We start from the raw sequence: 27,290 nt of genomic DNA, 5'->3' as shown, positions 1-27,290 counted from the left end.
GATCAAATATTTATTTAATTACAAAAAGGGCACATATTTAACATGAGATAATGCTGTACACAAAATGCAATGCATGCTTATTGCTCATTGAAGTGAGATTGATCACTGCCGAGGGCCCCCCTGAATAATCATCGAGTGCGCAAAAACTTGTTGCCCCTTGCCCATGTTGACATGCTGCTGGCCGCTCCCCATATTGCTGAACTGGTGACCTATTCCGTAATGGGCAACCGCCGAGGCCTTGTGTATCGAAGGGGCTGGGTCGGCCAGAGCCTGAGTCGCACCGGGAACCTTGGCGTCTGTGGGAGGTTTGATGGTCTGGATTGCCGCCAACAATTGCACATTTTCCAGGAGACTTTTCATCAGCTGTTCCATCTTGCTCTCCTTGGAGAGCCTGCGCACAGCGAGGAGAGAGCGATCGGCAAATGTGGCGCCCGGTTGGATGGTCACGTCCTGCATAATGCTCTTCAGCCGCAGAGCCTGATCTTGGCAAGACTCGAGCAGGGCTTGGACGGCCCCGAAGTCGCCCTGCCCTTCGGTCGATTCTTTGATGCGTTGTTCTGCAGCCTGTAAGACGGCTCGAATGAGGGGTAAACGCTCAGATACTGTGTTGAATCCATCAGGAAGATCGCGGCTATCCTTGATGGTTTTGATCAGTTTCGAAGTTCCGTCGATGATGCCAATAATGGCCGATATGAGACTAATGACCTCCATGCCTGACATGATGTTGCGGTGACTCGGAAATCTCTGGTGGAAGGGCGTGACGGGGGAGATAAGTTTTCGTTGGGTTATAACCCTTGCACTCTGCATTGACGCCCGATTCCACACATTCTTTCTCACTTTCAACCCATTAGATTGGTTGAGCTTGCCGAGTGGCTGAGACCATTGGGCTTCACAAGGCAATTCTGATGCGGTGAGACTGCACTTCTGCCTGCCAGGCCGCCTTATGAGTACGGGGGCTTCATTTTGTGGCATACACCAATACGAATGAAGCTGTTCAATGGCACGGCCTCGACCACTGACAGACATGTCTTTTGTCACCTCTTATAGAGCCGAGCTGAGCGGTACACAGCACGCACCTCGTGTCTTGCGAACCCAGCCCCGAGACGCCCGAATACGAGAGTTGGTCGCGTCAATGATATCAGCTCAATTCCTCTTGTTCCATACTGAATTCACTGTTGTCGCTGCGTTTTCATTGTTTCACGCTGAGGCCCATCATACGACGCTGTTCCCCAACTCTGGCTTTCGGGTCGCCCAAGTGCGTCGCACACGGGAACCATGTCGGCAACCCACACGGGAGAGGGTAACAACTTCTCTAATACAGGCTTTCAAAACATCCATACGGGTGGTGGCAATCAGATTATTCAAACTGGTGAGCTTCTGAAAGGCCCGACAAGCCGTCGATGACTTATGAACTGGTCAGGTCCCGATGAGGAGACAAAACAGGACCGCCAATGCCTCAGTTACATGCAACAAAGTGGCTACGTCCCAGAAGACCAGAAAGCCAATGCCGAGAGACGGAAAGAGCAACTTTTCGAGCCCGCTTGCGAGTGGATCTTCAAGAACCCCGAGTTCCAACAATGGCGTGACGGCGCATATCCTCCTGGCCTTTGGCTTCATGGGGGACCAGGCAAAGGCAAGACTAAGCTTCTGTGCAGTGTCCTGAACCATTTGTTGGACTCGGCCCGAGGAGCCCCAGTTTCTTCTGATCCAAGTCTATTCGTTACATATTCCTTTTTCAGCGATCCGGACGGCGACCGCGAAGCATCGTTTGTAGTGGCCACTCTTATTCACGGACTCGCAAAACAGCAACCCTCATACCTCCGTCGCATCTCGAAGGATTACGACCACGAAAACAAATACCCATTTCAAGGGAAACGGCCATTTCAAACCCTAGCAGGTATCTTGAAAGACATGTTGGAAGACAACCCAACCCGAACCGGGATTATCTTGGTGGTTGATGCACTCGACGAATGCAAGACCGATACCGATCTTGACCAGCTACTGGATCTGATCCTCGAGACATCGTCCATACAAAATGTCAGATGGTTCGTATCCAGTCGGGGACTTCCAGCCATTCACCAAAAGTTTGATGCGCCTGATACAAAGATGCGAAAGTTGAGTCTTGACCAAACCGGAAAAGACATCCAGCAAGCCGTTCAAGCCTACATACACCACCGAATGGGAATCCTTCACCGTCTTAGGATGAGTGAAGAGAAGAGAGAAGAGCTTCAGAATCGACTATTGCGCAAAGCAGGCGATACATTCCTGTGGTTGTCTATCGTCATGGCCGAGCTCAAGAACGTGGCCAGTTGGGACATCGATGATGTTGTTGATGGGTTGCCAGATGATCTCGAGAGTCTCTACGTGAAGCTACTGCAGAATCTGTTAGAAAGTCTTGGACAGAGGAAAAACAAGAAACTTGTCAAAGACGTTCTCTACAAAACACTTGCTACGACAGCAGCCGCTCTGCGGCCACTCTACATCGAAGAACTGAAGGAATTGGCCGAGTTTCCTGCAAATATTCGCGACAACAGCCAAGTAGAAGAGGTTATCGACAAATGCGGCGCCTTTTTCACTTGCCAAAACAACCAAGTCTTCCTGATTCATCTTTCCGCCAAGGAGTTCTTGACACCTGAAAAGTTGCAGTCGGCGTTTCAGTCTGATCCTCTCGATATTCACTCCCATTTGTTTTCCCGCTCGATGTCCGCCATGAAGAAAAACCTGAAACGCGATATCTACAACCTGGAGAAGCCAGGAATTTGTATTCGTGAAATTGGCCTTACCCTATCTCCAGATCCACTGTCTGGGCTCAAGTATTCCTGCATTCACTGGATTGATCATCTTGAACAAGTTCAGTTTCAAAATCGATCTCACTACCAGGCTGTGAGACTCTTCATCGAGAAATCGCTTTTGCACTGGCTGGAGGCAATGAGCTTGCAGAGAAAGATTGGAGAAGCATTCAAGGCAGTTTACAGGCTACGGAGCCTAACGGTAAGTTTTGAAAATTCCCATTTTTACCTGACTTCGTTTCATGCTTCAACGAGGTGGCTAGGTATGCCTCAGACTTGCAGTCTAACGTTTGATCAGCAGAACACAAAAGACTACGAACTGGACACTCTTACTGAGGATATCAACCGCTTCGTTCGAGTTCACGCAGAAGGAATAAGAAACTATCCTTTGCAAACCTACATATCTGCTCTGCTATTCAGCCCAACCGGCAGCTGTGTCAGAAGGTTTTATAAAGGAGAAGAACCCGATTGGGTCTCATTGAAGCCAAATAGGGAATTCACTTGGAGCCCCCAGACCAAGAGACTCTCGATGCTTTCTCAGCCATTGGTGTTAGCTATTTCGACAGATGGAAAGTTTCTGGCATGTATTCGTCTACCAGGCCGGCAAGACAAGCAGCGGGAGGAGTGGGAGTCGGTGGCGATCAACCCTTATTCACAACGCCCCAGTTCCTTGCTTGAGATCTGGGACTTGAACGCACATGAGCCAACTAGTAGGCTTGGCCTCAACTTTTTTGTTTTCGCGCTTGAATTTTTACGCGATGGTAAGCGGCTTGCCCTGGCAGGGTATCCGAACCGCTTCGAGATCTGGAATGCGGAAACGGGGTCACGCTTACAAAAACTTCAAAGCCCCGACGAACCCAGCGGTTGCTTAACTTCTCTGGCAGTACCTACTTCGGCACATCCCGACCTGGATGAAGATGTGATAGCATCTGGCTCAGATAACGGGGTGGTCAGATTTTGGAATCCGGCTAGTGGGGACTGCACAAGAAGCATCCGCACGTCCGGGGAAAAAGTTAGAGCCCTGACATTCTTGCAGGATAGCCAGAAATTAGCGGTTGGCTTGGGAAATGGGACAATCGAAGTGTGGGATTTCCGATCAGGAATACTCGTTTGGGAATTGAAAGGCCACGATGGCTCAATTGTGTCGATGGCATTCCTAGGGGGCGATCAGCTTGTGTCTACCTCTGAAAGAGATGAAATAAAGATTTGGGACCTGAAAACCGGCCGTTGTATCAGAGCTCTAAACATGGACTTTGTAGCAATGGTCGTGTCGCTGGGGAGTGGTGGGCGTTTTGCCTCTACGGCATCTCATGAGCGAACAGTCAGGATTTGGAACAACAAAGGGGACTATATCCAGCATTTTGGAGGAAATGCGAGTGGTGCCAGTGTCCTGGCCTTTTGTCCTGAGCGACAGCTCCTTGCTCACGCCATCGATACCGGACTCGATATTTGGGACTTGAAGCTGTTTCGCTTTATTGACCATACCCCTTTGCACATCGGGCCGGTACTTTCGACTACGCTTTCTTCTGACCGTCTATTGCTCGCATCAGGGTCAGAAGATTCGATCAAGATCTGGAACGCGACCAACGGCGCCTGCATCCGTTCAATCGACTGCACCAGGGTTGTAGGAGTTGGGCTTGCCTTTTCTCCAAATAGTCGCTATCTTGTATCGCGATGCAAAACTTGTCATTGTGGAGAAGACCTCACCAAATTGACCATTTGGAACGCAGACGATGGCCAGGTTGTCAAGACCTTCCTCAACGTGAGGGAGTGGGAGGCTTTTTCCCCTGATGACAGACTGCTCGCACTCGCTTTGGACACATCCATCGTGATGGTATGGGATATGGATGCCTCTCAGCAACACAGTCAGATTCAACGCAGCGCCACCTGTCTTGTCTTCTCTGCTGACGGCAATAAACTTGTATTAGCTTCAGACACGAAACTGGAGATCTGGGACATGTCCAGCGGCGAGTGCATTTGGACTGTTGACCACCGGAGGAATAGAGTTATATCTATCACACTATCTGCAGATACGCAGCTGCTTGCTGCGGCGAGCCAAGAAGACATCGTCGTTTGGGACGTAAGCGCTACAGAGCTGCGTGTCTCCATACCCACTGGTCAGAGCTTTTATGACACTGTGGACGCAGTAGCTTTCTCTCCCAACCGAGATTTACTGGCCTGGATTAGTGATGAGGAGATTGGAATGAGGAACTTGAAGGATCGCAGGGAGACTCGCTTCTTGCATGATTTCGGGTACGGGCACTTCTTGAGGGACCAGGGAATCTTCGATGATACGTGTGTCATGCCTGAATTTTCCGGTAGGGCCACCATCCAGTTCAATCGTCCTGACTGCTCAAGGTTGTGCACACCAATCGGTGACCTGGACATTAATGCAGATGGTGTAATAACCGGTTTCCACGGTTATCATTTAGGCAAGGATCACGATTGGATTTTGAGAGGCAAAGAAAGAACGGTTCTTCTTCCTAGAGGGTATCGAATGTGTCCGGCAAGTATTCTCTCAGGGCAAAGAATAGCGATCGGTGGTAGGAACGGAGGAATAATTTTCCTTCATCTTGTTTGAACGAGGTCGCGAGAAGCTCCTAAGCAATGAGGGATTTGTATCAAGGTTGATATCTACCATGAAGGCATGATCAGTTTGTTTTCCACTTGACTGTGATCTAGTGTCAGTCGCCGAAGCCAGGGTTTGTGAGTTGTCCATAGCCAAGCTGGTCTTTTGAACGCAAATAACAGTAGAGAGATGCCTGGCAGCGCCTGGTAGCAACGAAAGGACATTAAGCGATGACTGAGATCTTTCTGGAATCACACCTCAGCACGCTAGCCAGCCGAGGTTGCACGGCTGCGTGTGCTTGATATGACGAGAAGATGGTTAGTTGAAGTTTGTTACTGTACCTATCCTGAGAGCCGTGAAGTGTATATTTTTTGGCATTCTCTTGTAGCGGTCTTTCTGCCCTGACCTCTCTTTCTCCTACAGACTGGGCGTGCTTCTTTTACCTTGAAGGCGATTATGCTGTGTATGTGAGACCTCCTGTATTCCTGTGGAACACTGAAAGGACTCATTTATCGACGCCATTATCTGGCCTATGTTCAGGTCTCATTTGTGTTTTGTCGAGGAGAAAGCATGGATTGATGAGTGAGCATCTCAAAGAGGAGTGTGCTTAATTAAACCAAAGATTGGAAAATAACATATGGACTGGCTCATGGGGCGCAATCATCTTTGAAACCGTCGGCCGCATGAAATGGCATCATTCCTAATCATAAACGAACTGAGATTGTCATGGGGCAGTGCAGGTCTTAATCAGAGTCCCCATGGCTCTAACCGAGCAATCTGTTGGTTGTAGGGCTGGATGTGTTTCATGATTGGGTCCTAACCCTTGGCGAAGGATTCGTCTAAACCATCCGACCTCCTGTGACTCAGTACTCAGCCTCTGTTGGTCTGCCTTGTGCCGCACCCTACAGGTTTCAACCATAGTGCTGGCCAAAGCCAACAACTCCCCTGAAATGGTGACGCCCAACCGACTAGGCGAGCAAGGCCAGATTCTATAACTCCCATCTCTCGCCCGCTCACTAATTTTCTAATCTCGTTCTCTCCTCAACTTACCCTCATCACAACCAACTGACGAACAATCACTGTCGTGACCATGGCAGACTACAACACCAACAAGACTGGCGGGGCCAGCAATGGCAGCTGGAAGGACCGCAACTGTCCCAACATGCGCACCTGCTGGAGCTTCAGCTGGCGAGCCTATGACCTGCGTACCAGCGACAAGAAGGCTCTGTTCCGCCGCATCGCCATGTGCCTAACACTTGTCATCCGAACATTTCTCTCCATCCTGGGAATCGTCCGCAACTCGTACGGCAGCGTGCTCGTTAGCGTCATCGTCGGCACCATCCTTACCATCCTCAACTTTTTCTTCATTGGATGGTGTCTGGCCAAGATTGGAGAGGCTGAGGGACAGCGAAGAGTGTTTGGCAAGCTTGTGGTAAGTTTGGAACCAAGTATGTGGTCGGGGTACAGCTGACAAGACAAACAGGGACGATTGCACTTTGACATTTTCCTTGGTTTCTGCGCCGTCATTCATATTATCCTCTTACTATCTGCCTTTATTGCCTGGAGGGGCTTCGGGGGGGCTGGATTGAATGGTACTTGGCTTGCCATGTGGCTGTTGATCTTTGCCGTTGCATGGATCACGACTTGGGCCCCAGAGGGAGAGAGCAACGTCTGAGTCAGCTGGGATAGTAGTCGATAGGATCAGAAAAGACCATATGGTGGAACTATGTGCTCTTTCAACTAGATGTTGAGACGTGCGGGAGCTGGAACCTGTGTCCATCGTGGCAAGCATACTATCTCGGTTGCTCAAAGGGTGGGCTGCCACTACAACAAAGTACATATTCTTTAACAAATAAAACCGTGGCCCAATACCAACAAAACTACATTTTCAGCTGTATGATAACAAACATCCATGTAGAGCCACTCATGAGTGGTTATCCAGCCTCAGGTGGTGTGCATACAAGTCATCCCATTCTAGTCGTCAGTGGTACGTTGTGTCGCCATATATACAAGGTTTAGCTATTCGGACTGTCGGAAAGGACGTACCGCGGCTACAGCCCGATTTATTTTCGGCAGTTATTTCGGTAAGGTGTTCGAGGGGCCTAACGGTCGTAGATTGGCTATGCTACCTTATCGTACACACACAGGACACACCAGATGATGACATTGGACCACATACGGTAGGCATGCTCCAACCCCGCGCACTTGTCCCAGTCTAGCAGTCAGGCAATTCTTATCTCAGTTACTTCCGATTACCCCAGATTACCCCAGACTTCCCCGGTTCTAAAACGCGGGGCGGGTGATGGGCAGCAAGATTACCGAGTCGGAATGATTCCGATTCCGATTCCAATATCACAAACACAAAGGGAGAGTAGGTCGGCTAATGTGGTTGTTGGGAACATTATATACGCGTCGATCCCCCTGCCTGGAATTGTCTCATCTTGACTCTCAAGCCTACTGCTGAGAAAGATCTACTGGCACTATCGCCAGTACCAGCACCACTATCACTGCGCGAGATTCAACAACGCCATCTCGTGCAAGATGTCAGACAAGGTTAATGACATGGCTCAGATTGAGCATGTGGCCGATGCGAGGGCCAGCTACGATGTGAACCCGAAAGCCGAGCGTCAGGGCATCGATCCTGCACTTGAGAAGAAGGTTTTGAGAAAGGTCGACTTCAATCTCGTCCCCATCCTCTTTCTACTCTTTCTTTGTGCCTTCATCGACCGGTGAGACCCAATACCCTCACCACTCCACTTCATATTTGCTGATGTATTCCGTGCTTCAGCATCAATATCGGCAATGCCCGTATCCAGGGCTTGGAAGCCGACCTCAACATGAGTGGCCAAGATTACAACATTGCCCTTTTTACCTTCTTCATCCTGTACATCCTGCTCGAAGTGCCCTGCAATATTCTGCTCAAGAATATGCGCCCCTCCCTCTTCCTCTCGGCCATCATGACAGGATGGGGCATCGTAACCATCTGCCAAGGTCTGACGCGGTCTTTTGCGGGATTGGTCGTCTGCCGAGTCATCATTGGAGGACTCGAAGCGGGATTTTTCCCTGCTTGCGTGTATCTACTCAGCATGTATTACTGCCGACATGAGCTGCAGTGGCGTTTCAACCTCTTCTTTTCAGCCAGCATCATTGCCGGGGCATTCAGTGGCCTACTGGCCTATGCCATCGCTCATATGGATGGAGTCGCTGGCTATGGCGGCTGGAGATGGATCTTCATCCTTGAGGGTATTGCCACTGTTTTCATCGCCGTCTTCAGCTACTGGATTATACCGGACTGGCCCGAGTCTGCCAAATTTCTCAACGACGATGAGCGAGCGCTCCTCGTCGAACGTCTTGCTCAGGACAGAAAGGACACTCACATGAACCATTGGGATAAGAAGACTGCCAAGAGAATATTTTTGGATCCCAAGATCTATCTCAGGTACGCTAATGCCGCCCGCCGACTGTTGTTTGGAGCCATACCTAACCTTTGCAGTATCTTGATGTACATGGGCATTGTCACCACCAGCTACTCCGGTTCATTCTTCACCCCAACCATCCTGAAACAACTGGGGTGGACATCTATTCGCGCCCAGATCATGTCGATCCCCATCTTCATCTTTGCAACCGTGTGCGCACTCGTATGTGCCATCGCAAGCGACAAGTTGAAGCATCGTTCGGGATTCATCTTCGGAGGTTGTCTCTTCACCACCATCGGCTATGTCATTCTGCTCAACATGATGTCTGTGAGCGTTGGGGTACGGTACTTTGCACTATTTTGTATCGTCGGTGGGGGATATATCGCCCAACCGATTGTACTGGTTTGGGCTAGCAACAATAACTCTGGCCATTATAAAGTTGGTGTCGCTTCTGCGATGCAGGTTGGCATCGGCAACGTGGGTGGGATTATCGCTAGGTATGTTCGTTCCTACACATGTTTGGATAGGACATCACTAACATGATGTAGCAATATGTTCGTCACCTCCCAAGCTCCAGAATACCCCTTGGGCTTCGGGCTGGGCCTCGGCCTTGTCTGGCTCTGTGTTCTCAGCTCAGTCGTGTTTCTGCTTTACATAAAGCGTGAGAACAAACTGAGAGATCAAGGCAAGAGGGACGACAGGTATAACCTGCCAGAGGACGAGAGAAACAATTTGGGAGACGATCATCCGGCCTTCCGGTTCACTTTCTGATTGGCCTTGGATGTCGGAAATGATGATTGGACTCTTGAAGAAGCTGTTAAACGCCATGCAACCGTGAATAATAGTTCTTTTTCCAAATCATAGCCAGGGTTTAGGCGTATCTACTTGATACACATTTTAATACCCAAATATGCCTCACCTCGCCATGACTTCCATCACTCTTGAATCAACCATCCTGTATTCGCCGTGGCGGACAAGGAGACTCAGGAACTCAGATCATATTTGGTATCCTAGACACTAGAGCCGCCCTTTTTTCGTAGCATGGAGGAGTTGGAATAAGAAACTTGAAGGAAGCTTCCTTCTTTCCTGATGGGGGGTTGGAGGGCGGACCTTATCGCAAGGCCACGCTCTAGTTCAAACGTTGCGATAGCTCGAGGTTGTGTATAGCAATTGGTGACCTGGACACTGGAAATCTGGGCTATGGGTGGGTAGATTTTGACGGTTACAGTATCGACCAAGGCCGTAGGTAGATTGTCAGCTCCTGGCTGTAAAGAAAGGGGGTTCATCTCATGACCGACATCTTTACGCAGCCACATCTCTGTAGTCTGCGCGCTGACTAGCTAAGGTCGTAAAACTGCATTTGGTTGAAGTTGAGAGTAAAAAAGGCGTGCATTATCGTATATTTTTGGATTACCTGACACGAAAGTCGAGATTGGACTAGAAATGTTTCGTGCTGGGACAAGACGAAGGCAATTCCAAATGTTTATTGCGGGAAGTTGTAAGACTTGTTCCCATTCTCCTTCATTACCAAGGCGCTGAAAAAGAAAAAAGTCCATGCAACTACTCCACGTAAGAGAAGGAAGCATTCCTGTGGTACATTAATCCTTCCAATATTTATGGATTCTTCGAATATCAGCAGCCAGGACTGAGGGGCTATCTAGAGCCGGAAAATGGCCACCAAAGTCTTGGACTGTGCATATTGGTCAGTATTTTCCATGACGGAACACCAATTCATCGACTCACAAGTGTATGATACCAAATTGCCAACCTGTTTAACTACCTCCTCAGGCCAGAAGCCAACATTGTACTTAAAGTTCGTGAACAGCAGAGGAGCGTCCGTTCTGGCTTTCGTATAGACAGGATAGAAGCCGTTCGGGTTTTGATTATACATGTAGACCGATGAGACGAAGGTCTGAGTGAGATAGTAAAGTGATACTTGTCGAAGAATTTCATGGTGTGTGACAAGAGAAGACCCCGTCCCTTGCCGTGGATCCGACCCTGGTACTTTGATTAGCCATAAAGTGCCGTATCAGTATGGGAGTAACTGACAAGAGATGAACTTCTCCGCTATCCAGGAAAGCTGCCCAATGGGGTTATCATAGAGAGAAAGACCAATGGTGTTTGGCTATATGTGGTTTTAGTATTAGTACGCTGTAAGCTAAATGACATTGTAGGAGTCGAACCTTTGTAGCATGCTGAAGAGCGTACGAATTTCCAGCAGACTGCCAGTCGAGAAGTCTCTGTTGGGCGACCTCTTCACCTGCAGACAAAGTGATGCCTTGATCTTTTATTTCTTCACTCGTCAGACCCCGAAATGGAAGAAACACCAGATGAGCCGCTCGCACTGTCTGGTTGAATTGGTCGTATGCCGAGTACGCAACGCTAGCTCCATAATCCGTGGCATGGACCGCATAGTGAGGGTATCCCAGAACTTTATCCATAAGAGTGTTCAGAATACGGGCGGTATCGTCAACAGTCCAGTTCGCAGGGGGGGCTGAGGAGAACCCAAAGCCCGGAAGTGATGGAATAACGATATTGAACCTCTGTTTGCCCCCTGTTTCCTTCCGCCTCTTGTTCAGCTCGTCGATCAGTGGCACCATTTCCAAGAAGGACCCTGGCCATCCGTGTAGTAGCAAAATGGGGATCGAGTCGGGATCGTTTGCTTTCGTGTGAACAAAGTGGACAGTTTGGCTCTCGATCTTGACGGTGAAGTGGTTCAACCTGGTCCCAAGGTCAACACCTTGCCACTAGTTGTAGCGAAACCGAAAGGGCCTACCGATTCATGGCAACTTGCTCCTTCTCCCAATCAAAACTCGTGATCCACTGAGTCTGTAATTGTTTGAGGGTCGACAATGAAATGCCCGTAGATAGGGTTATGTTGTAGCTATCTTTAGCTGCTGGGTCTTCGTGTGCTGGTAGGCGCGTATTCTTCACTAGATCGAGCATACGGGGTACGTGATCGCCAAGGTCAATATTGAAAGGACGTACGTGGAAGCCATCATTTTTGTTATGGGGTTGTGCAAGTAGCTGAACGGCTGAAGCAAGCCAAGACAGAAGATGAATGGACCTCATTTTGACTCAAAGTTTTTGAACCAACCCCCTTTGAGCCCTCGTGAGTTGACAGAAGAGTTCAGTTGCTGAAAGTTGGATTGGAGGCGACTGTCGTGGAAGCCTACTCTGGAAAGCTGTACAGGGCCTTTCCAGTACGCCTCTTATATGTGTTCAGCTTCTACTATAGACACTTGTCGCTGGCAGATGCTGGGTGACGATTAATGAGCACCTCGTACAAATTGAAGGGATGGTGTAATTTCTTCCTAAGGCTTATTAAGAACTTGAGTAATTACTCCCTGCTTAGGTAAAACTGTACTTGTATTAGTGATTGATGTGAAGATTGTCTTATTAGTCTGCTATGATAGGAGCCAAGGTCGAGAGAGGCACAGATATTCACATTTAGCGCTCGAAATGGCAGAATGGTGCGCCTTATAAATAATTGTGGCTTATATAGAGTAAGCATTAGATTGCAGCTGCGCAAGAAAACCAAGTAAGCGCTACACAATCAAGGACCAAGTAGACATTCTTCTACTCGACGCCACCATTCCAAGGAAAATCGTGGACCCTTTCCCATCCTGTTACAGAACGAAACTGACTTTACAGACATGATGATTGGGACTGGTATCTTTAGCACGCATAAGGTTTCTTATACTTGACCTTTTGTCCTTTACTGATATGCTGATGTCACGTTAGCCGCTAGCATTCTCAACCGAACCGGATCAGTTGGACTTGCTCTGATCTATTGGGTCATCGGCTTCGTCATGGCAGCAGCGGGAATTTGCGTTTACCTCGAACTAGCAGGATACTTTCCCAACCGCAGTGGCTCTGAAGTGGTCTACCTGGAACAACAATACCCTCGGCCGAAGCATTTCTTCCCAATCACGTTTGCCGTTCAGTCTGTGCTTCTGAACTTTGGAAGCAGCAACGCAATTGGTGAGTGATCTCTTTTCCTAATATGATTATGCTGACTGGTATGTAGTCCTGGCTCGGTATGCTTGGAGGATGACGCTCAAGGAGCCAACTGAGTGGCAAGTTCGAGGAGTAGCTATCGCGCCGTATTCGTTGGCCATCATCTTCGCCGGTGCTAATAACAAGTGGTCGCTTTGGGCATCTAACTTTATCGGGGCTCTGAAGCTGTTGACTCTGTTATTGTATGTTGGACCTCGGCCGCGACGTATCGAGAGGTTGTTACTGATTATTGACCTAGCATCAGCATAACTGGCCTGGTCGTTTTAGGCGGCCACGTCAAGTCCATTCCGAACCCAACCGCCAACTTTCACAACGCTTTCGAAGGCGCCACTGCCAACGGAAACGATCTCGCTAGTGCCCTAGTAAGTATCGTGTTCTCATATACAGGTTACTCCAACGCCTTCAACGTCGTCAACGAGATTAAGAACCCGATTCTGACCCTCAAGAAGAATACGAGCGTTGCGCTTTTAGCCGTCGTTGTCCTTTATATCTTCTGCAATATCGCTTACTTTGCGGTTGTTCCCAAGGACGAGTTCAAGGAAGCCAGTGAGATTGCTGCGTCCATCTTCTTTACCAAGCTCTTTGGTGAAAGCAGAACGGCTGCGAATGTCCTCAATTTCATGGTTTTGTTGAGTGCGTTTGGAAACCTGCTTGCAGTTTTGATCGGAAACTCACGCATGATTCGGGAGATTGGAAGGTAAGAAGACCAAACAACTGGCGAGTGAGTTTATCTTACTGATGTTACGCCTCATAGACAAGGCGTCCTGCCATTCACAGAGTTTTGGGTCTCAACAAAGCCCTCCGGTACACCCCTCGGCCCTTGTTTGCTCAACTTTGCCGTCACCATCATCATGATCATTGCCCTACCGGCCGGTGATGCCTTTGCCTTTGGTGCGTCTTGCCGCTGATTTCCATATGTCAAGAGTGATAATGAATCTAGTCGTCAGCTTGCAAACATACCCTTCAGCACTCTTCAACTTTGCCATGGCCATCGGCGTCTTTGTCCTCTGCCGCCATCGCAAGCGATCTGGTCTCGTATATGGAGAGTTCAAGGCGTGGGATGTGATGGTCATCTTTTGGACTGTTGTGCAAATGTTTGTCCTCGCAATGCCTTGGTGGCCACCAAAGGGCGGTCCATACGCTGGAGATGTCGGCTTCTGGTATGCGACATATTGCGTCGTTGGAATCGGAATGTGAGTTCTTTCTGGCTTTAAACCTCCAGTTCAATGCCAATGAAAGGCAGCCTGCTCCTCTATGGAATATACTACTTGTTTTGGGTGTATCTCCTCCCACGCTGGGGAGGATATGTCATTCTCTCTGAACTTATCGAAGTAGGCACCGATGGAGCAAACACTCACCGTTTACTCAAGATACCAAAGGCACAGATTGGTCAATGGGATAGGCATCATGACGAGGCGGGAAAGCTACACCAGGGAAACGTGGCACTTGTTAACTAGGCGTATCGTAATTGTCCGACCTTGGATTGATGCTGCACGTAGTTTACTCGTGCTCAGTCATCTAAATCTCACATGAAACCCAAGTTTCAATCTCCATCCTTTCAATATTGCATGGCTCGCTCTGCATATAACCACAACTTCAACATCTCGATTACAGATTAGCAGAGTCTCCACGACCCTTCCCCCAAATCCTCCACCAACTCCTCCCCCTACTCCTCTCCTCACTCCCGCTCCTAACCCTATTCATACTCCTCTCCCTTCTCCTCTCCCTACTGCCCATACGCCTTAACTCGGCTTCTCTCTTCTCTCTTTCCTCTTCCATCCTTTTCTCCTCTTTGTCCTTCTTTTCCTTCTTCGCATTCTTGTGCCTCTCGCTCAATTTCTTTAACACTATGGGAAGCACGGCCAAGGCTATTGTGGCCACTAGTGAGATTGCTAAAAATGCATCAGCTCTCTCATCGACACGAAAACTCCAGAAACTCACCTAGTCCTCCCCCAATTTGCCTCTGGCTCCAGCTGACGCCCCCATCCTGGGGAAAGTCGCGACTTGGCATGGCAAAGAAGGAAGTTACGAACGAAAGAGGAGCCTTGTGTAATTGTTAGATGACCACGGAGCTGGGTGTTGCGTATTGATCTACGTACGTAAATGACGGTGACCACGGTAAAAGCAAACAAGTAGATTGACTGCTTATCTGCTTTCGCTTGGAGTGCCTCACTGCTCTCTAGGAGCCTCTTGGTATCTTCGGCCGCGGCGAGGTTCGAAACCTCGAGTTTCAAGTTTAGAAGATGGCCAAGCTACATTGCCGTCAAGTATTAGCCAGCTTCTAGCTTTGTCCTTTCCAGAAGACTTACCGCCTTCTCAACTACCTGGGCTCGCTGGTCGATGTTGGAAAGTCTCTTCACCCACAGGGCAATCCCAAGCTCGGCCTCATGGAGTTGATCCCTCGGCGCGTTGGCAGCGGGATCTTTCATGAGCTTCTCAAAAGTTCTCATGACAGTTTGTATTGTGCGCTCCTGCTCAGAGAAGACTGAAGAGATCATTGCCAGCTCGTCACGAATATCCATGATGACACGAAAACATTCCACCTCACTGGTGATGCTTTCGAGGGCGGATGGAGGCTGACTCTCATTTCCTCCACGAGCCCTTTGTTGGAATTTCTTGAATATGTCCAGTTGTTTCGCCATCTATGTCACGATGAGGATCACCTTAGCATAATCTTCTCATGCTCCTTGAGATAGTCAACAAACCTGTGCGGATGTATCAAACTCGAACATTGTAAGCAGGCTCTCGTGTAGGCCAGCATAGTAGGGCGCGTCGACAATCGTGACCAGACTCGCCATGATCTTTGAGACAAGCTCCATGGCATTCTGGGGGTGAGATCTCATGGCTGACTGGTGGACATTGCCAAAGGTTGTGAGCTGGGAGTTGGGAGTTTGCTGGGAAAGCCGTGATAACGACATCTTTTTGCACATGAGCCTGGGCAGTTGGGCAGTTGGGAGGGCCTCATCGTCTGGGCTCTTACCACGACCGATTTTCCACAGCCTCAACGGGCTGACCATCAATATTCTTGACGCGACAGCCCGTTTCCTTTTGGACTTTTCATCCTCTCTGCCATCAGATAGCTTACCGGCCCGGTAATAGTTGTAGTAGCGAAACACAACTTGGTCGTGATTTAGGTCATCTTCATCGCCAGTCGTGACAGAGAATGACTCATCTAAGCTACGTGAAATCAGCAGACTCCTGCCATCAGGATCACCAAGATCTTTCTGTGCCAATTGTCGTCGTGCGATCTTGTTGTCTTGTTCGTGGTAAATCCTGCTGTCCTCCGAGTCTAGAAAGTTCATCTGCGTACACATTCAGGGTTAGCTAGAGGCAGCTCTCCGATCATCAATCATTCTTACCGCGATAGAGAAAGTGGCATCACCCGACTCATTGGGTTTGTCGAACCTAGGTAACTCGATAATCCTTTTGCCAGAAAATGTCTCGTGGAGAAACGACACAACCCCGTTTCTCCCCTCCTCGTCATCACTCTCCCACCTTGGGATCATTTCTTTCGTTTGCAGTTTCCAGATCAGATCCTATTGTTTTGTCAGAGCATTCCATCATACGGCATTAGGTTAGAGGGGGGACTTACGGACAACCACCCTTTCTGTTGAACGGTTAGCATTGCTAGGTATATATCAGGGTAAGAAGGGGTCCAAGAAAGCTCTGACATTGACTGCAGGGAGATGGAACCACATCCAGCTAGGAGGTTTTTCGCTAGTCTTCATTTCTACGGAACTCCACCAGGACTCGCCGTCAAGACCCAGAAGTTGAGACAATGTTGGGTTGAATTTCTTGTCATTGGTGATAACATGGGCTCTGGCCTCTTCCCTTCCCGTCGTCGGTGAACATGTTGCTGATGTCATTGTAGCAGGGGACCAGTGTGTATGGCCTAATACGTGCGATCTCTGCGGAAATATTGGTCTAATTTCAAGGTTGAATCTGCTCTTAGAACTTATAATTGATCAGGCACGGAACTTGTGGCACTGGGCATCCATTACTCTGCCCAATATGTGCAAGCTGTCTCTAAGCGATGATATGACCCTCGCGTAGAAGCAGCTGAACGGTCTGGATGCAAGAAAACGCTACAGAATGCAACATCGGCCACTTATTTGTCAGCTACCCTCTACACCAACAGGCCTGGATTGCGTGATAATTCCCGTGTAACATCTTTCATAATTCCTAGATGCGAAGTGAAAGGATAGTGAACTTACGGAAAGTCAGCTCTCCAACCGGTCATGCAGTTGCATAAGTCCATATTTCGAGATTCTGCGTGACACTGTATTCCTCAACGCGATGCTCAACATTTCTTCGGAGCCTTGCCAGCAAGAAGTTAATGTCATAGAGGATGAAAGAGACTGGCACTAGACACCAGTACAAAGACATTACTTTATGCTTGCCTTAGATAAGCTCTATTTAGAGTATTCATAGAATACTGACTACCATAGTTATAATTTTAATTCTTTTAACATTGTGGGTAGATTATTTCCGAAGAACTAGATACCTACACTTTGCACTTTTCGTGCCTTATTCTTTTGCCAAGACACAAGACTCACTTGCCTGTCTCATTACACTGGGTTTTTCGTCACTGGATGTTCCATGTAGACAGTGTACAGAAATGGGGTATTGGCATAGACAATCCGCATGAAGAGGTCAATGACCGGCCATATGAGTCCTTGATAACTTGTGCCTATAGACTTGTTAGCGACAATATGCAAAGGCGACTGCGAAACCTACCTTGTACTAGCCCGTTCGCCCATGTTGCTGCCATGAAGGCGGGGTAGATGTCAATAGCAGCGACGCTGTACAAGGGTCAGTAGCTATCCAGTGTGTCGGGGGATAGGGGATACAAACATCAAGCCAGTACAAACAATGATGAACAACTCCAGATGGTTGGTCCGGGTCGACAGCATGAGCGTGGTAGCAATGCCAAGCATGAACAGATCCAGAAACGTGCTTAACGACATCTGAAATACATGGACATAGATAGAGTTGATACACGTGCCCTCAACATTTGCCTTCCATGCCTTCTGGAAAGGTTGGCACTGCAAGGTGTAGAGCCAGGTGAATGCAACGGTCCAGGCCGTCGCCCATCTCCAGGCCTTGACCAGATCCTGTCGTCCTGGGTGTAGGTTTTGATGTTGCTCGATATAAAAGGACGTGATGCTGATTTTTGTAGCGCCGTTTGAGAGGGTGTACTGCGGACTTTTGCGTCAGCAATGGGGACTTCTTCGGAGGGTGCAGAGAGCTTGCCAGCAGGTCGCTGAGGTATTTAGACAGGAGAAGATGTTCAAAGTCGGAATTTGAGCGCCTGACATCATCACTTCCTCTATGAATCTCTATTCTCCTTGGTCAGCCGAAGAGTACTCAAACAGTCAACACTGTGGTGATATACCAGGCCAGACAACCATGGAGTTTCCAATGGCGAGTACCTGTAGGGGAAACATCAGTTGTGTTTGCTTGCGCGGAGAAGGGTAAAAGACATACATAGGCGACAACCATGAAGATGTCGGAACGGTACATGTAAAAGCTTGGGTTGGCCGACATCTGTCTGTCCCGCCGCCAGAGGCGGAGCATCACGAAAAACATGGCCAAGACGTTGACATAAAAGCCAATAGACCAAGCAGTGAGATCAGACCCATAGACAGCCATTGTGGAGCGATACTCGAATGCATGGAACTGTGAGAGTTGGTGGTTGTTGATGATTTGGTGGAGTGGGAAGAGAGAGGCTGTGCCCCGCCAAGAGCGGTTGCCCCAGGCCACTTGCTCCTTCTTTCCTTCAGTCTTGGCGGCCTCCCCCCTGCCTACCTCGACCTGTATATACCTCTTTAAATGCATGTTTCTTTAATTTGCACAAAGTCAAAGTAAGCCAGGTATTATAAGAATTTCTTAAGTTATCATGACCCCACTTATAGATAATATTTCAAACAGCCCTTGACAAATGTTGGGCATGGGTAATTAACGGCGAAGAATACGTAGTAAATAGGAAATCCTTTAAAAGAGAGAAGAAGTCATACAAAAGAAAACCTCTAGGGCATGTCTACCCATTCAGTTGGGTGAAACTGCAAAGCCATGGCCTGTAACCCTCTACTCATCTCCCTGGTAACACCCTGGGCAGTTGAAGCATGCCGGGTCATCCCACACGGCATTGAACAGGGACGGATTGTCAGTCTGCAGAGGGACGGGATCATCTGGATTCAGGGAGAGTTTGAACGCTGAAAGCATGCAGAGGCCATCCTTCCAACCTGAGCCCTTGCAATCTTGTATCGCCCTGCAGATGGCGGCGCACTCCTCGTTTGACCCCTGCAGCTGCAACGGGTATTGGTTGGCCCACTGATCTCCTGTCCAGTACCCGCCGGGCATGTAAGCAGGCAGGTTGCAGATTATATCTTCCGAGACCCCGACCCGGTTGCAGCTGTCACCTGTGGTGTAGGAGCAGAAGGTGCTGGGTATGATGGGGACCGACTCTGGGATGCAGTCTGGGCAGGTCCAGCAGCGCTTGTCCGTCCAGATCGAGTGCTTCCAGGGGTCGTCATCATAGATGATCATGTCTGATATGGTGAGAGTGGCGCCCGTGAAGAGGCAGCGGTTCTCGACCATGTAGTAACCTGCCGACTGACAGCCCTCGAGGGTTTGGCAGATGGCAGCGCACTGTTCCCAGCGGTCTTGATGGGGGTAGTTATTTCGACTCTCGGTCCATGTTTCTCCAGTGTATTTGGCAGCGTAGGAGCAGAGTAGGTCGCTCTTGTAGCTGAACTGGCACAACTCGCCGTGTGTGTACCGGCAAGTACTTGTAGAGGACTCGGGAGCTTGCGAAGTGGTGGTTGGACGTCGAGAGGCCGTGGGAGTGGAATGTTCCCAGTCGTCATTAGTTAATGAATTCTGTCCCGGCCCAGGTGTGTGATGCCCTCCTTGGTCACTCGTCGCTGGGCCCCGAGGGGTTGTTGGTGTTGAGTGACCCCCTCCGTCAAGCGTACTTGGATTAGGAAGCCACAAGCTCGAGCTCGGCATCTCGCCGCACAGGAAACAGTTGAAGCATTCAAGATCAGACCAGATTAGATGATCATCATATCCAGGAGTCGGCTCCGGGAACGGAACCTCGCCCAAGCGCTGCTTCAGGAAGATACACGGCCTGCTGGGACTGTATGGGTTCACTGAAAAGGAGAAGCAGTCATCCATGTAGGCGCACGTGATAGCACACCTTTGAATGTCGAGGCCTTGGAGAGGCTTGTCCTCGAGAGTGTATTCGTAATAACGTGCTTCAGGCCATCCGCGTCGTTCGCAGATGGGCCTCGTAGGTGTGGGCCATGTTTGGCCGCAGTGACCTGGAAAGCGCCAGCCATCCGGGCAGACAGGCTGTGAGGCAATCGCTGTCCTGGGGGGCTGTCCAGTAGTAGGAGAGGCAGGATTCCTCGTAGGTGTGTGCCAGCTAGCGACAGGGGTACCAGGGGTGGACGGGCTGTTGATGGGGGTATTCCAGCTGTGAGCGAGGGAGGAAGAGCTATTGTGTGTGCGCCCACTGTATATAGGTGTGTTCCAGCTTTCTGTAGGGGTGTAGAGAAGTGTGTGCTCAGACTCCATGACAAGAGAATTGATAGTGCTACTGCTTCTCTTGCTGGGGGTGACAGGTGGCTCTTGATCCGAGCTGACCGTAGGCATCCAGCCAGGGGTAGAAGGAGTAGAACGAGGTTGAGACAAACTAGGAGTAGGAAGAGTAGATCGAGATGTGAGTCCGGGCTGAGACCACCCAGGGGTAGAGGGAGTAGAAAGAGATCTAGAGCTAGATCTGGACGTAGAACTAGAACTAGAGCTCCTCCTGGTGCTGCTAGGTGAAGGGTTGTTGGGGCTATCCTCAAAATTCAGCTGGAATCGGTCAATGTTCTGAGGTGTGACCTGGTTCGAGATGAAAATCGAGTCGACGTAGAGCTCGGCATACCCAGTGCCCCAGCAATCCATCCAGATGCCAAAGTTGGCTCGGGTAGAGTCAGCCATGACGGACGTGAGGACTCTCGTCCATCTGACGCTGTTGCCCATGACGAAGTGGTCGTTGAAGTAGAAGTAGCGGTTACCGAGCCATGCCTCGACGGTGCACATGTTCCAGCCTCCTCCGTAGCTGATGACGGCGTAGTAAAACTGGACCGTGTAGAGAACCTTTGTGCTGGGGCGGAGGAACCCTAGCCACGTTGACATGCCTGCGAATGTGTCCAAGCCTCGTTTTACCTTGATCGGCTGGGCCGTTCCGCCGCCGTTTGCTCTCATGGCAGCACATCCATCGTCAGGGCTACCATCATCCTTGAAGCACCCTCCAATATGGTGGGTGACATCACCCGAGATTTCCAAGTCGCCAAGGCCATCTGAGAATCTGCCACCGGGGAATGAGTTTGTGATCACGAAAGGTTCGTCGACGATGGTGGTTGGTAAATCGCTCGTCGTTGGTGACTGGCTTGATGTCGGCGGTTCCGCCGATACCAGTGAATCACTGGACTCCAAGGACTCACTCGACGTTGACAACTCGGCTGACGTTTGCGACTCGATGGACTCAGTCTCAGATAATGTTGGTAGTTCACTCGACAGTAGTGACTCGGTTGACATCAGTGGCTCAGTTGGCGTTGGAGCTTCAGTTGAATCTAGGGACTCGGTCGACAGCAAGGACTCGGCCGATGATGGCGGCTCGCCTAGCGTGGAGGACTCGATGAGCGCACTGCTAGGTACATCGATCCATGAGGAAGCGATTGTTGCTTCTGTCTCTGACGATGCGGTTGAATACAGAGGCGACACCTCGGCCTGTGAAGAAGTTCCCTCGGGTGGGGTTGGAAGGGAAGACGATTGCTCTAGAGATGCACCAAGAGAGGAAGCCCCAGAGGACTCAGCAAGTGTAGACTTCTTTGAAGCAGATTCTGTTGGGTCCGTAGTGCCTGAAAGGGGATCCTTGGTCTTTGTCGTAGGGGCCGTTTTGCTCATCGACGACGTGCCCGTGATCAGTGACGTATCTGAGGTAGGAGGGAGGGTCGATGTTCCCGTCTCCTCTTCCAGATCCACAACAGAGATACTGTCAGGCTGAGTTGCCTGAGAGCTAGTAGAACTAGATTCATCAAAGCCGATGAGTCTACCGTCAACGCATTTCTCGACTATCAGAGTTAGCATCCAAGACTGGGCAGAGGTAGTATAGGACTTACCTCCATAGACACTCAGCTGCACCGGTGAACAGTTTGGTGGCCCCGAGGTAAAGACCATGTACACCAGGCCGCTGGAGAAATCTTGACAAAACGTTGCCTGGCCATTGGGTAAAGAGGGGTTCTTGAATTGAAGAGTGCCCCCTTCGTTGGCAAAGGTCCTCGTGATGGCACCATTTGGAGGCGATCCGAGTGCCTGGAACACCTGGTTGCCCTTGCCTTGGTAGTAAAGAGGGAAATCTCCGTCAAAAAGCTCGCCCGAACCAGGACCCGAGCCTAGAGTGAAGATGCTGGCAAAAGTACAGACTTGAGGGTTACCGTTGCCCACGAATCCTCTAAGCTCTCGCTTCGAGACGTCTCCCGTTGGTGTGATGAGGAATATGACTTGTTGACCAGATAGTCCAGGTCCTGTAGAGGTTTCCGATGATGGAGTGTCGGAAGTCGCTGATGGGAGGTCAGATGCTGAGATAATGGGAGACGAGGAACGGTCAGAGACTGTGACACCAGAAGGTATTGACGACTGTCCAGAGCCTGTAGATTGTCTCCCAGGAGCGGTTGCGATATCGGTTGTCGAGAAAAGCTCTGATACAATGTTGAGCGTTGGGGAACTCAGAACAGGAGCCAACGAGTCCAAAGCTGACGAGTTCGGAGCTGCATCGGCAGTGCCGATGGGAGCAAGGTAGGTCGACAGGTAGGTGACGCACCATGACGCTGATACCGGCTCCGCATGCTCGATGGCACGGGCAGCATTGACGAAGCCGCCAAACACTGCAAACGCAATGACTTGGTGCTTCATGGCAGCGGTTTGGGGAGGATCATTGGAAAGATACGACCTTCAGGGCCAGCCCTGGGTAATAAACGATGATAGAGAAGATCTGTTGGTGGCAGTTTCATCGATTCTCCCATTCCAGCAGTGTGTCTCGTCTTCAGAAACACGCAACCAACAATGTCTCAGGGGAAGGTTGGGCTAAGTGTCTCGACCACGGTCCTATCCATGGAGGCGAGCTGATCGCTAAAGCCAAATTCCTAAAACGCTAGGCAAGGGGGTTGATTTCCTGAATCGTCTTTGGTTCCTAGGAGAAACGGTGATTGTCAGCCAGCCACCTAGGACGCCCATAATTCACCACAATTCGCGACTAGATACGCGAGTTGCTCCCTCAAGCCACGTTGTTTCCAACTGCGCAAGATCAGCCCAGAGTCGTTCAATATTCCGGGAATTGTTCCTATTTTACCAGGTTTTCATAAAGAAGGGGGCGACATGTCGCCGCAGGCGAGTGGCGAGTGGCTTATTTGCCAAACCTCTTTCTCCCGATCTTTACCGAATCACTTCAGGGGTATGATCTGCCAGATACAAGAAGTGAATGGGGGTGGGATTCAATAAAAGAATTATTTTGCGACCTAGAAGAACGTGAATAATGGCAAACAACGCAACAGGTTGGACGGGCAAACACACAGGCATTTTTACCGTATTCGCTTCTTATAGTCTTTATTAACCAAATGCACCTGCATGCTCAAAGCTCAAGCTTTTAGCAAGCAAGATTCAGTTAAGGATTATGTATTGGAGGCAACCCCTGAGGCCCTGGCCAGGAGTGGGAGCAGAGCCGAGCACAAACTTCTACACTTGAAACTAAAAAAGATCTGATAGTTGAAACAACTGGCGCCAAGATTAAACTCGATGTTCTCGTTCTGGCCCCATTCCCGTCTTGTCCCCCTTTTTACACGAGAATTCCAGGTCGTGCCAATCGCACAGGGCTGAGACAACATGCCCGTGCAGCCCTTTCCTACGCTGGGTTTTCCAACAGAACCACAATACTGCCAGCCTCCAAACTCTTGCTACCTACTGTGATATATACCTCTACAAAGCCCTTCTAAGTATCAAGCTTACCTCTCCGATTAAGGGTTTACCACATTGGCTACATAGAATCACGAGTGCGGGTCGGGGTGAGCATCACAGCCAAATTCTGTTAAAAACTTGGCAGTAGTTGAAAATAAGGTAGTAGTCCCATCCCTTCAGTCGATCTGTACGCCATGGTGGCAGTGGTTAAGCCCATTGCAAAGAGGGGGCATGAACACGATCACTCGACGAGAGACCGTGGCTAGTGTAAAGTTCCATCATGAACTGCTGGTGCTCTCGGTCAGGAGGACTTTTTGTTCTGCTCCCCGGCTGTTGGTGAGGGTTAGGGCATGGCTGACCATCCTGGGGAGTCTCGAGCAGGCGATTAGCGTATCCATGGTGCTGTCGACTCTCATCATCTCGAAAGGTGCCGTTCATGATAGCGAGGTCACGAAGCTGGTGGATCTTTCGCTGGTTGTCATGCTCGGGGGTAGATGTCGCTGTCTCAATAACGTCATGGATGAGCTCTTGGCCTTGCCAACCTTGAGTTGGGAGTCCGCGGTGACGAGGCAATGAACAGGCTCCCTGTCATGGTCAGCAGTCTTCAGACGTGCCCTTCCTTCGCCTTCCTTGACAGAGCCCCTGCCGCGGGGGGCAATGTTGGCACTGGATTCAGCCTTCATCGTCTTTAGGCTGCTACTCCGTGGGCCGAGGACCTGGCCGATGAGGTCGACAGATTGAAAGCCGGTTGCTGGGAGGTAGATCTTCTCGCTGGTCCTGGCCACGGGCCGGGGATAGTCGTATGGTGGACGGTAGGCTGGAATGGTCCTCATGGCAGTTTCCACCAGCTGCTGCCGCTCCTCCTCAGGAAACTTGCGATACCGCTGCTCCCAAGTGTTCGTGCGTCTGCCAGTGCCATCGTATTCGGGCGGAGGCGATGGAGACCGGGGCCTGTTAGTCGGATCGAGTTGGTCGGCACGGAGTTGTTCTGTGATCTCTTCAACATGAAGGATGTCCACATAGGCATCAAGTTGTTCGCTCGTCATGGTTGATGTAATAGCGGTTGACAGTCCAAGTGTCACGTTCTCATTTCGCAAACCCCATCGTCGTTGACGTATAGAAGCCAGTGGACCAGAGTGTGAATGCTCGGAGTTTCGGCCTCGAGTATTGATATCGACGTTGGGCATAGTGTATTAATCCAAATGTGAGGAATGTGTCAAGTGATGACGAGTACTGTGGTGGTTATGTCAGGTGGATGATGTGTTTTGATGAGGCCACGGACCTTTCTTATACCACATATCAGGTGTTGGGAATAGAGTTCAGCCACCGCACATCTTGGGACATCAAATCAGGCTACAGTGTCTGATTATAGGATGTTTCTCAATGGCATCATTTGTTCACTGCAGTTGTGGCTGATCTGATTGCTGAGCAGATAAGTGTGATCATCATCGACGAAAACAGATGATAGGGTCATCATGCGGGAAAACGTTCTTATTTTGACTGCTGCCGTCGAACTCTTTAACTATGACACAAGTGTAACCATCGCCACTGACTATTTAGCTATGAGTCACGGCCTCATTGTTGTTGTGAACATCCCACCATGGTTGGCATGATTGGTATCAAAATACCCACAGTTCATTTCCTCTCATACTTACTATCATCAAGTCGAATATGGCAGTATCTGAAGAGTCTGGGATCGCCATGATTCCTTAGAATCGGTCGCAATTGCAAATAAATTTACACCCGGTTGAGTCATATGGCTGCCTACCCGGACTCACGACGAGAATACCGCCGAGATTGATACACATCACGCATTGTATGATAGGCACAACGACCAAGGCTCGTAGCTCTATTACTCATGGGTCAATGAGTTTGAGCACTGATAAATTGATGCTGTTCACATCCCTGTCTAGCTTCATCCTCCCCTTTTGGCATCCTCGTCCCCGTACACCACCTCTCATCATGGAGTCTCCCACTATCCCCACGAGGCACGTCGTCTCACATTTAGACTTCTTCTACTCCAATCTCCGAATTCCTTGGAACCACAATCCCAGGATATTCTGGACCACCCTGCCCGGAGTCACCAGAATCACACAGGGCCGAAACAATTGCCATTTCAATTTTCAAGTCGAGCAACTCCCCCGACGACCGTGGCCTCTGACGATAGGCAACGTTCCATTCACAATGCACAGCATAGGAGAGGACGACAGCCGAAGCCATGGACGGTTTCTCCTCTTTCCATCCAGATATGTTCGATTTGGATGCCCTCTCGTCTCCATCTGCGAAGAGTTTGATGGTAGGGAGGCCGCTCTGTCTGATGAGGAGATGCGACTTATAACGACTGAGCTTTCCCGGGAGCTTTCTAATTGCGCCCCTCAGCTAGATCTCATCGAGGTCATCTTCGCTTCAGACGCAATGTTCTACATTGTGCTGAACAATGAAGCCAATCTAACCCCTATTCGTCCTCAACTCCCCGGCGTGATCGCAAATTGCGTTGCTGGCTACTGCCTTGAGAGGCATTTTGATAGACCAGATTGGCGGGACTGGAAGGAGAGAGAGACACCCGCCTGTATCCCGATCAAACGGGGGCCGGTATTTGGCATGATTTCCGGAACCAGGACTCCCACTTCTGCACCGTCGACAGCGGCCTGTACGACCTCAGGCATCCTGGTGAAGAACACGAAAGACCAGCACTTTCTGACTGTTTCGGCGCATGGAATTGGACGAGGAGATCCAACCGCCTACTTCAGTCTCTCCACCGGCCAGATGCAACCCATTGGTAGGGCTGTCGCTCAGGTCCCCTTCACCGACGTGGCCCTCATCGACCTCAAAAGGACCAACTTTCATCAGCAGCTTTTCCCGGACACTGGACGTGTGCTACCGGTAAGGAGACTGTTTGGTGAGGACCCCAGCGATCAACTGGACTGGAACCATATGGTCCGTTTCAGAAGTCCGGTCGCTAATGATTTGGACGGCGTCATCGTCGCCAAATCCGCCAGGCCAAAGATCAACCCTTTTAATATCGACGAGCCTTTTCAGTGTGTGGTCTACCACTGGGCTTTCACTGGCCAGGTTGAAGACGCCGGGGATGACGACATGGCGCCGAGACCTGCTGTCGGCACGTCAGGGGCTGCCGTGGTGGATGAGAAGGGCATTTGCGTGGGCTTGTTTGATCATTTCATTATTCAGGGGCCATGGGCTGGATTTTCTGTCATTCTTAGTGCAAGCGAATTGGTAAAGGCCGGATACCGGCTGGTTGGAGGGGAGGTGCCGGAGGAGGACCTGTACACATGGGCAAAGACTCCGAGGTTGCGCAGATAGCGGACTAGTGGCATCTTAAACTGCGTGCTTTGCTCTTATTTTGATACCCTTGTTCTTTATGTCCGAAAGGAGGGAAGAAAATGCACTGTGTTTTCGTCACAGGGGGTGATGTCTTTGGCGCCACCAAGTTCACAAACGGGGGAAGTAGGCTGGCTGTAGATGCCACTG

At 50.0% G+C, this 27,290-nt stretch overlaps 8 protein-coding genes and 1 pseudogene across 9 annotated transcripts, besides 1 other annotated feature; 5 read left to right on the top strand and 4 right to left on the bottom strand.

Moving 5' to 3' along the window:
* Positions 1-102: 102 nt before the first annotated feature.
* On the bottom strand, positions 103-717 carry NCS57_01165100 (annotated as a pseudogene). Its single transcript has one exon.
* Positions 103-717: a sequence feature.
* Positions 718-1,275: 558 nt separating this feature from the next.
* On the top strand, positions 1,276-3,242 carry NCS57_01165000 (NACHT domain-containing protein; the record flags this gene model as incomplete). The annotated part of the gene is made up of 4 exons (XM_053061358.1): positions 1,276-1,369; positions 1,421-2,991; positions 3,088-3,141; positions 3,210-3,242. The coding sequence occupies 4 exons, from the start codon at positions 1,276-1,278 to the stop codon at positions 3,240-3,242; spliced, it is 1,752 nt and encodes a 583-aa protein (XP_052909744.1).
* A 3,206-nt stretch (positions 3,243-6,448) lies between these two features.
* Positions 6,449-7,033, top strand: NCS57_01164900 (uncharacterized protein; the record flags this gene model as incomplete). The annotated part of the gene is made up of 2 exons (XM_053061357.1): positions 6,449-6,790; positions 6,842-7,033. 2 exons carry the CDS (start codon positions 6,449-6,451, stop codon positions 7,031-7,033), a joined length of 534 nt encoding a protein of 177 aa, XP_052909743.1.
* Positions 7,034-7,899: 866 nt separating this feature from the next.
* On the top strand, positions 7,900-9,545 carry NCS57_01164800 (uncharacterized protein; the record flags this gene model as incomplete). The annotated part of the gene is made up of 4 exons (XM_053061356.1): positions 7,900-8,087; positions 8,147-8,797; positions 8,852-9,271; positions 9,323-9,545. The coding sequence occupies 4 exons, from the start codon at positions 7,900-7,902 to the stop codon at positions 9,543-9,545; spliced, it is 1,482 nt and encodes a 493-aa protein (XP_052909742.1).
* An 827-nt stretch (positions 9,546-10,372) lies between these two features.
* NCS57_01164700 (EHN domain-containing protein) lies at positions 10,373-11,846 on the bottom strand (the record flags this gene model as incomplete). Its single annotated transcript, XM_053061355.1, has 5 exons — positions 10,373-10,464; positions 10,518-10,772; positions 10,824-10,899; positions 10,958-11,495; positions 11,551-11,846. 5 exons carry the CDS (start codon positions 11,844-11,846, stop codon positions 10,373-10,375), a joined length of 1,257 nt encoding a protein of 418 aa, XP_052909741.1.
* Positions 11,847-12,433: 587 nt separating this feature from the next.
* Positions 12,434-14,251, top strand: NCS57_01164600 (High-affinity methionine permease; the record flags this gene model as incomplete). Its single annotated transcript, XM_053061354.1, has 7 exons — positions 12,434-12,446; positions 12,519-12,758; positions 12,805-12,976; positions 13,033-13,491; positions 13,549-13,685; positions 13,735-13,987; positions 14,038-14,251. The coding sequence occupies 7 exons, from the start codon at positions 12,434-12,436 to the stop codon at positions 14,249-14,251; spliced, it is 1,488 nt and encodes a 495-aa protein (XP_052909740.1).
* Positions 14,252-18,881: 4,630 nt separating this feature from the next.
* On the bottom strand, positions 18,882-22,763 carry NCS57_01164500 (uncharacterized protein; the record flags this gene model as incomplete). The annotated part of the gene is made up of 2 exons (XM_053061353.1): positions 18,882-21,922; positions 21,971-22,763. 2 exons carry the CDS (start codon positions 22,761-22,763, stop codon positions 18,882-18,884), a joined length of 3,834 nt encoding a protein of 1,277 aa, XP_052909739.1.
* Positions 22,764-24,235: 1,472 nt separating this feature from the next.
* On the bottom strand, positions 24,236-24,988 carry NCS57_01164400 (Branchpoint-bridging protein; the record flags this gene model as incomplete). Its single annotated transcript, XM_053061352.1, has 1 exon — positions 24,236-24,988. The coding sequence occupies one exon, from the start codon at positions 24,986-24,988 to the stop codon at positions 24,236-24,238; it is 753 nt and encodes a 250-aa protein (XP_052909738.1).
* Positions 24,989-25,985: 997 nt separating this feature from the next.
* Positions 25,986-27,122, top strand: NCS57_01164300 (uncharacterized protein; the record flags this gene model as incomplete). The annotated part of the gene is made up of 1 exon (XM_053061351.1): positions 25,986-27,122. One exon carries the CDS (start codon positions 25,986-25,988, stop codon positions 27,120-27,122), a length of 1,137 nt encoding a protein of 378 aa, XP_052909737.1.
* Positions 27,123-27,290: the final 168 nt, after the last annotated feature.

Source organism: Fusarium keratoplasticum, chromosome 9 (genome assembly GCF_025433545.1).
Source record: "Fusarium keratoplasticum isolate Fu6.1 chromosome 9, whole genome shotgun sequence".
Lineage (NCBI taxonomy): Eukaryota > Fungi > Ascomycota > Sordariomycetes > Hypocreales > Nectriaceae > Fusarium > Fusarium keratoplasticum.
The sequence above is the reverse complement of the archived record's forward strand: the minus strand, read 5'-3'. Positions and strand labels throughout refer to the sequence as shown.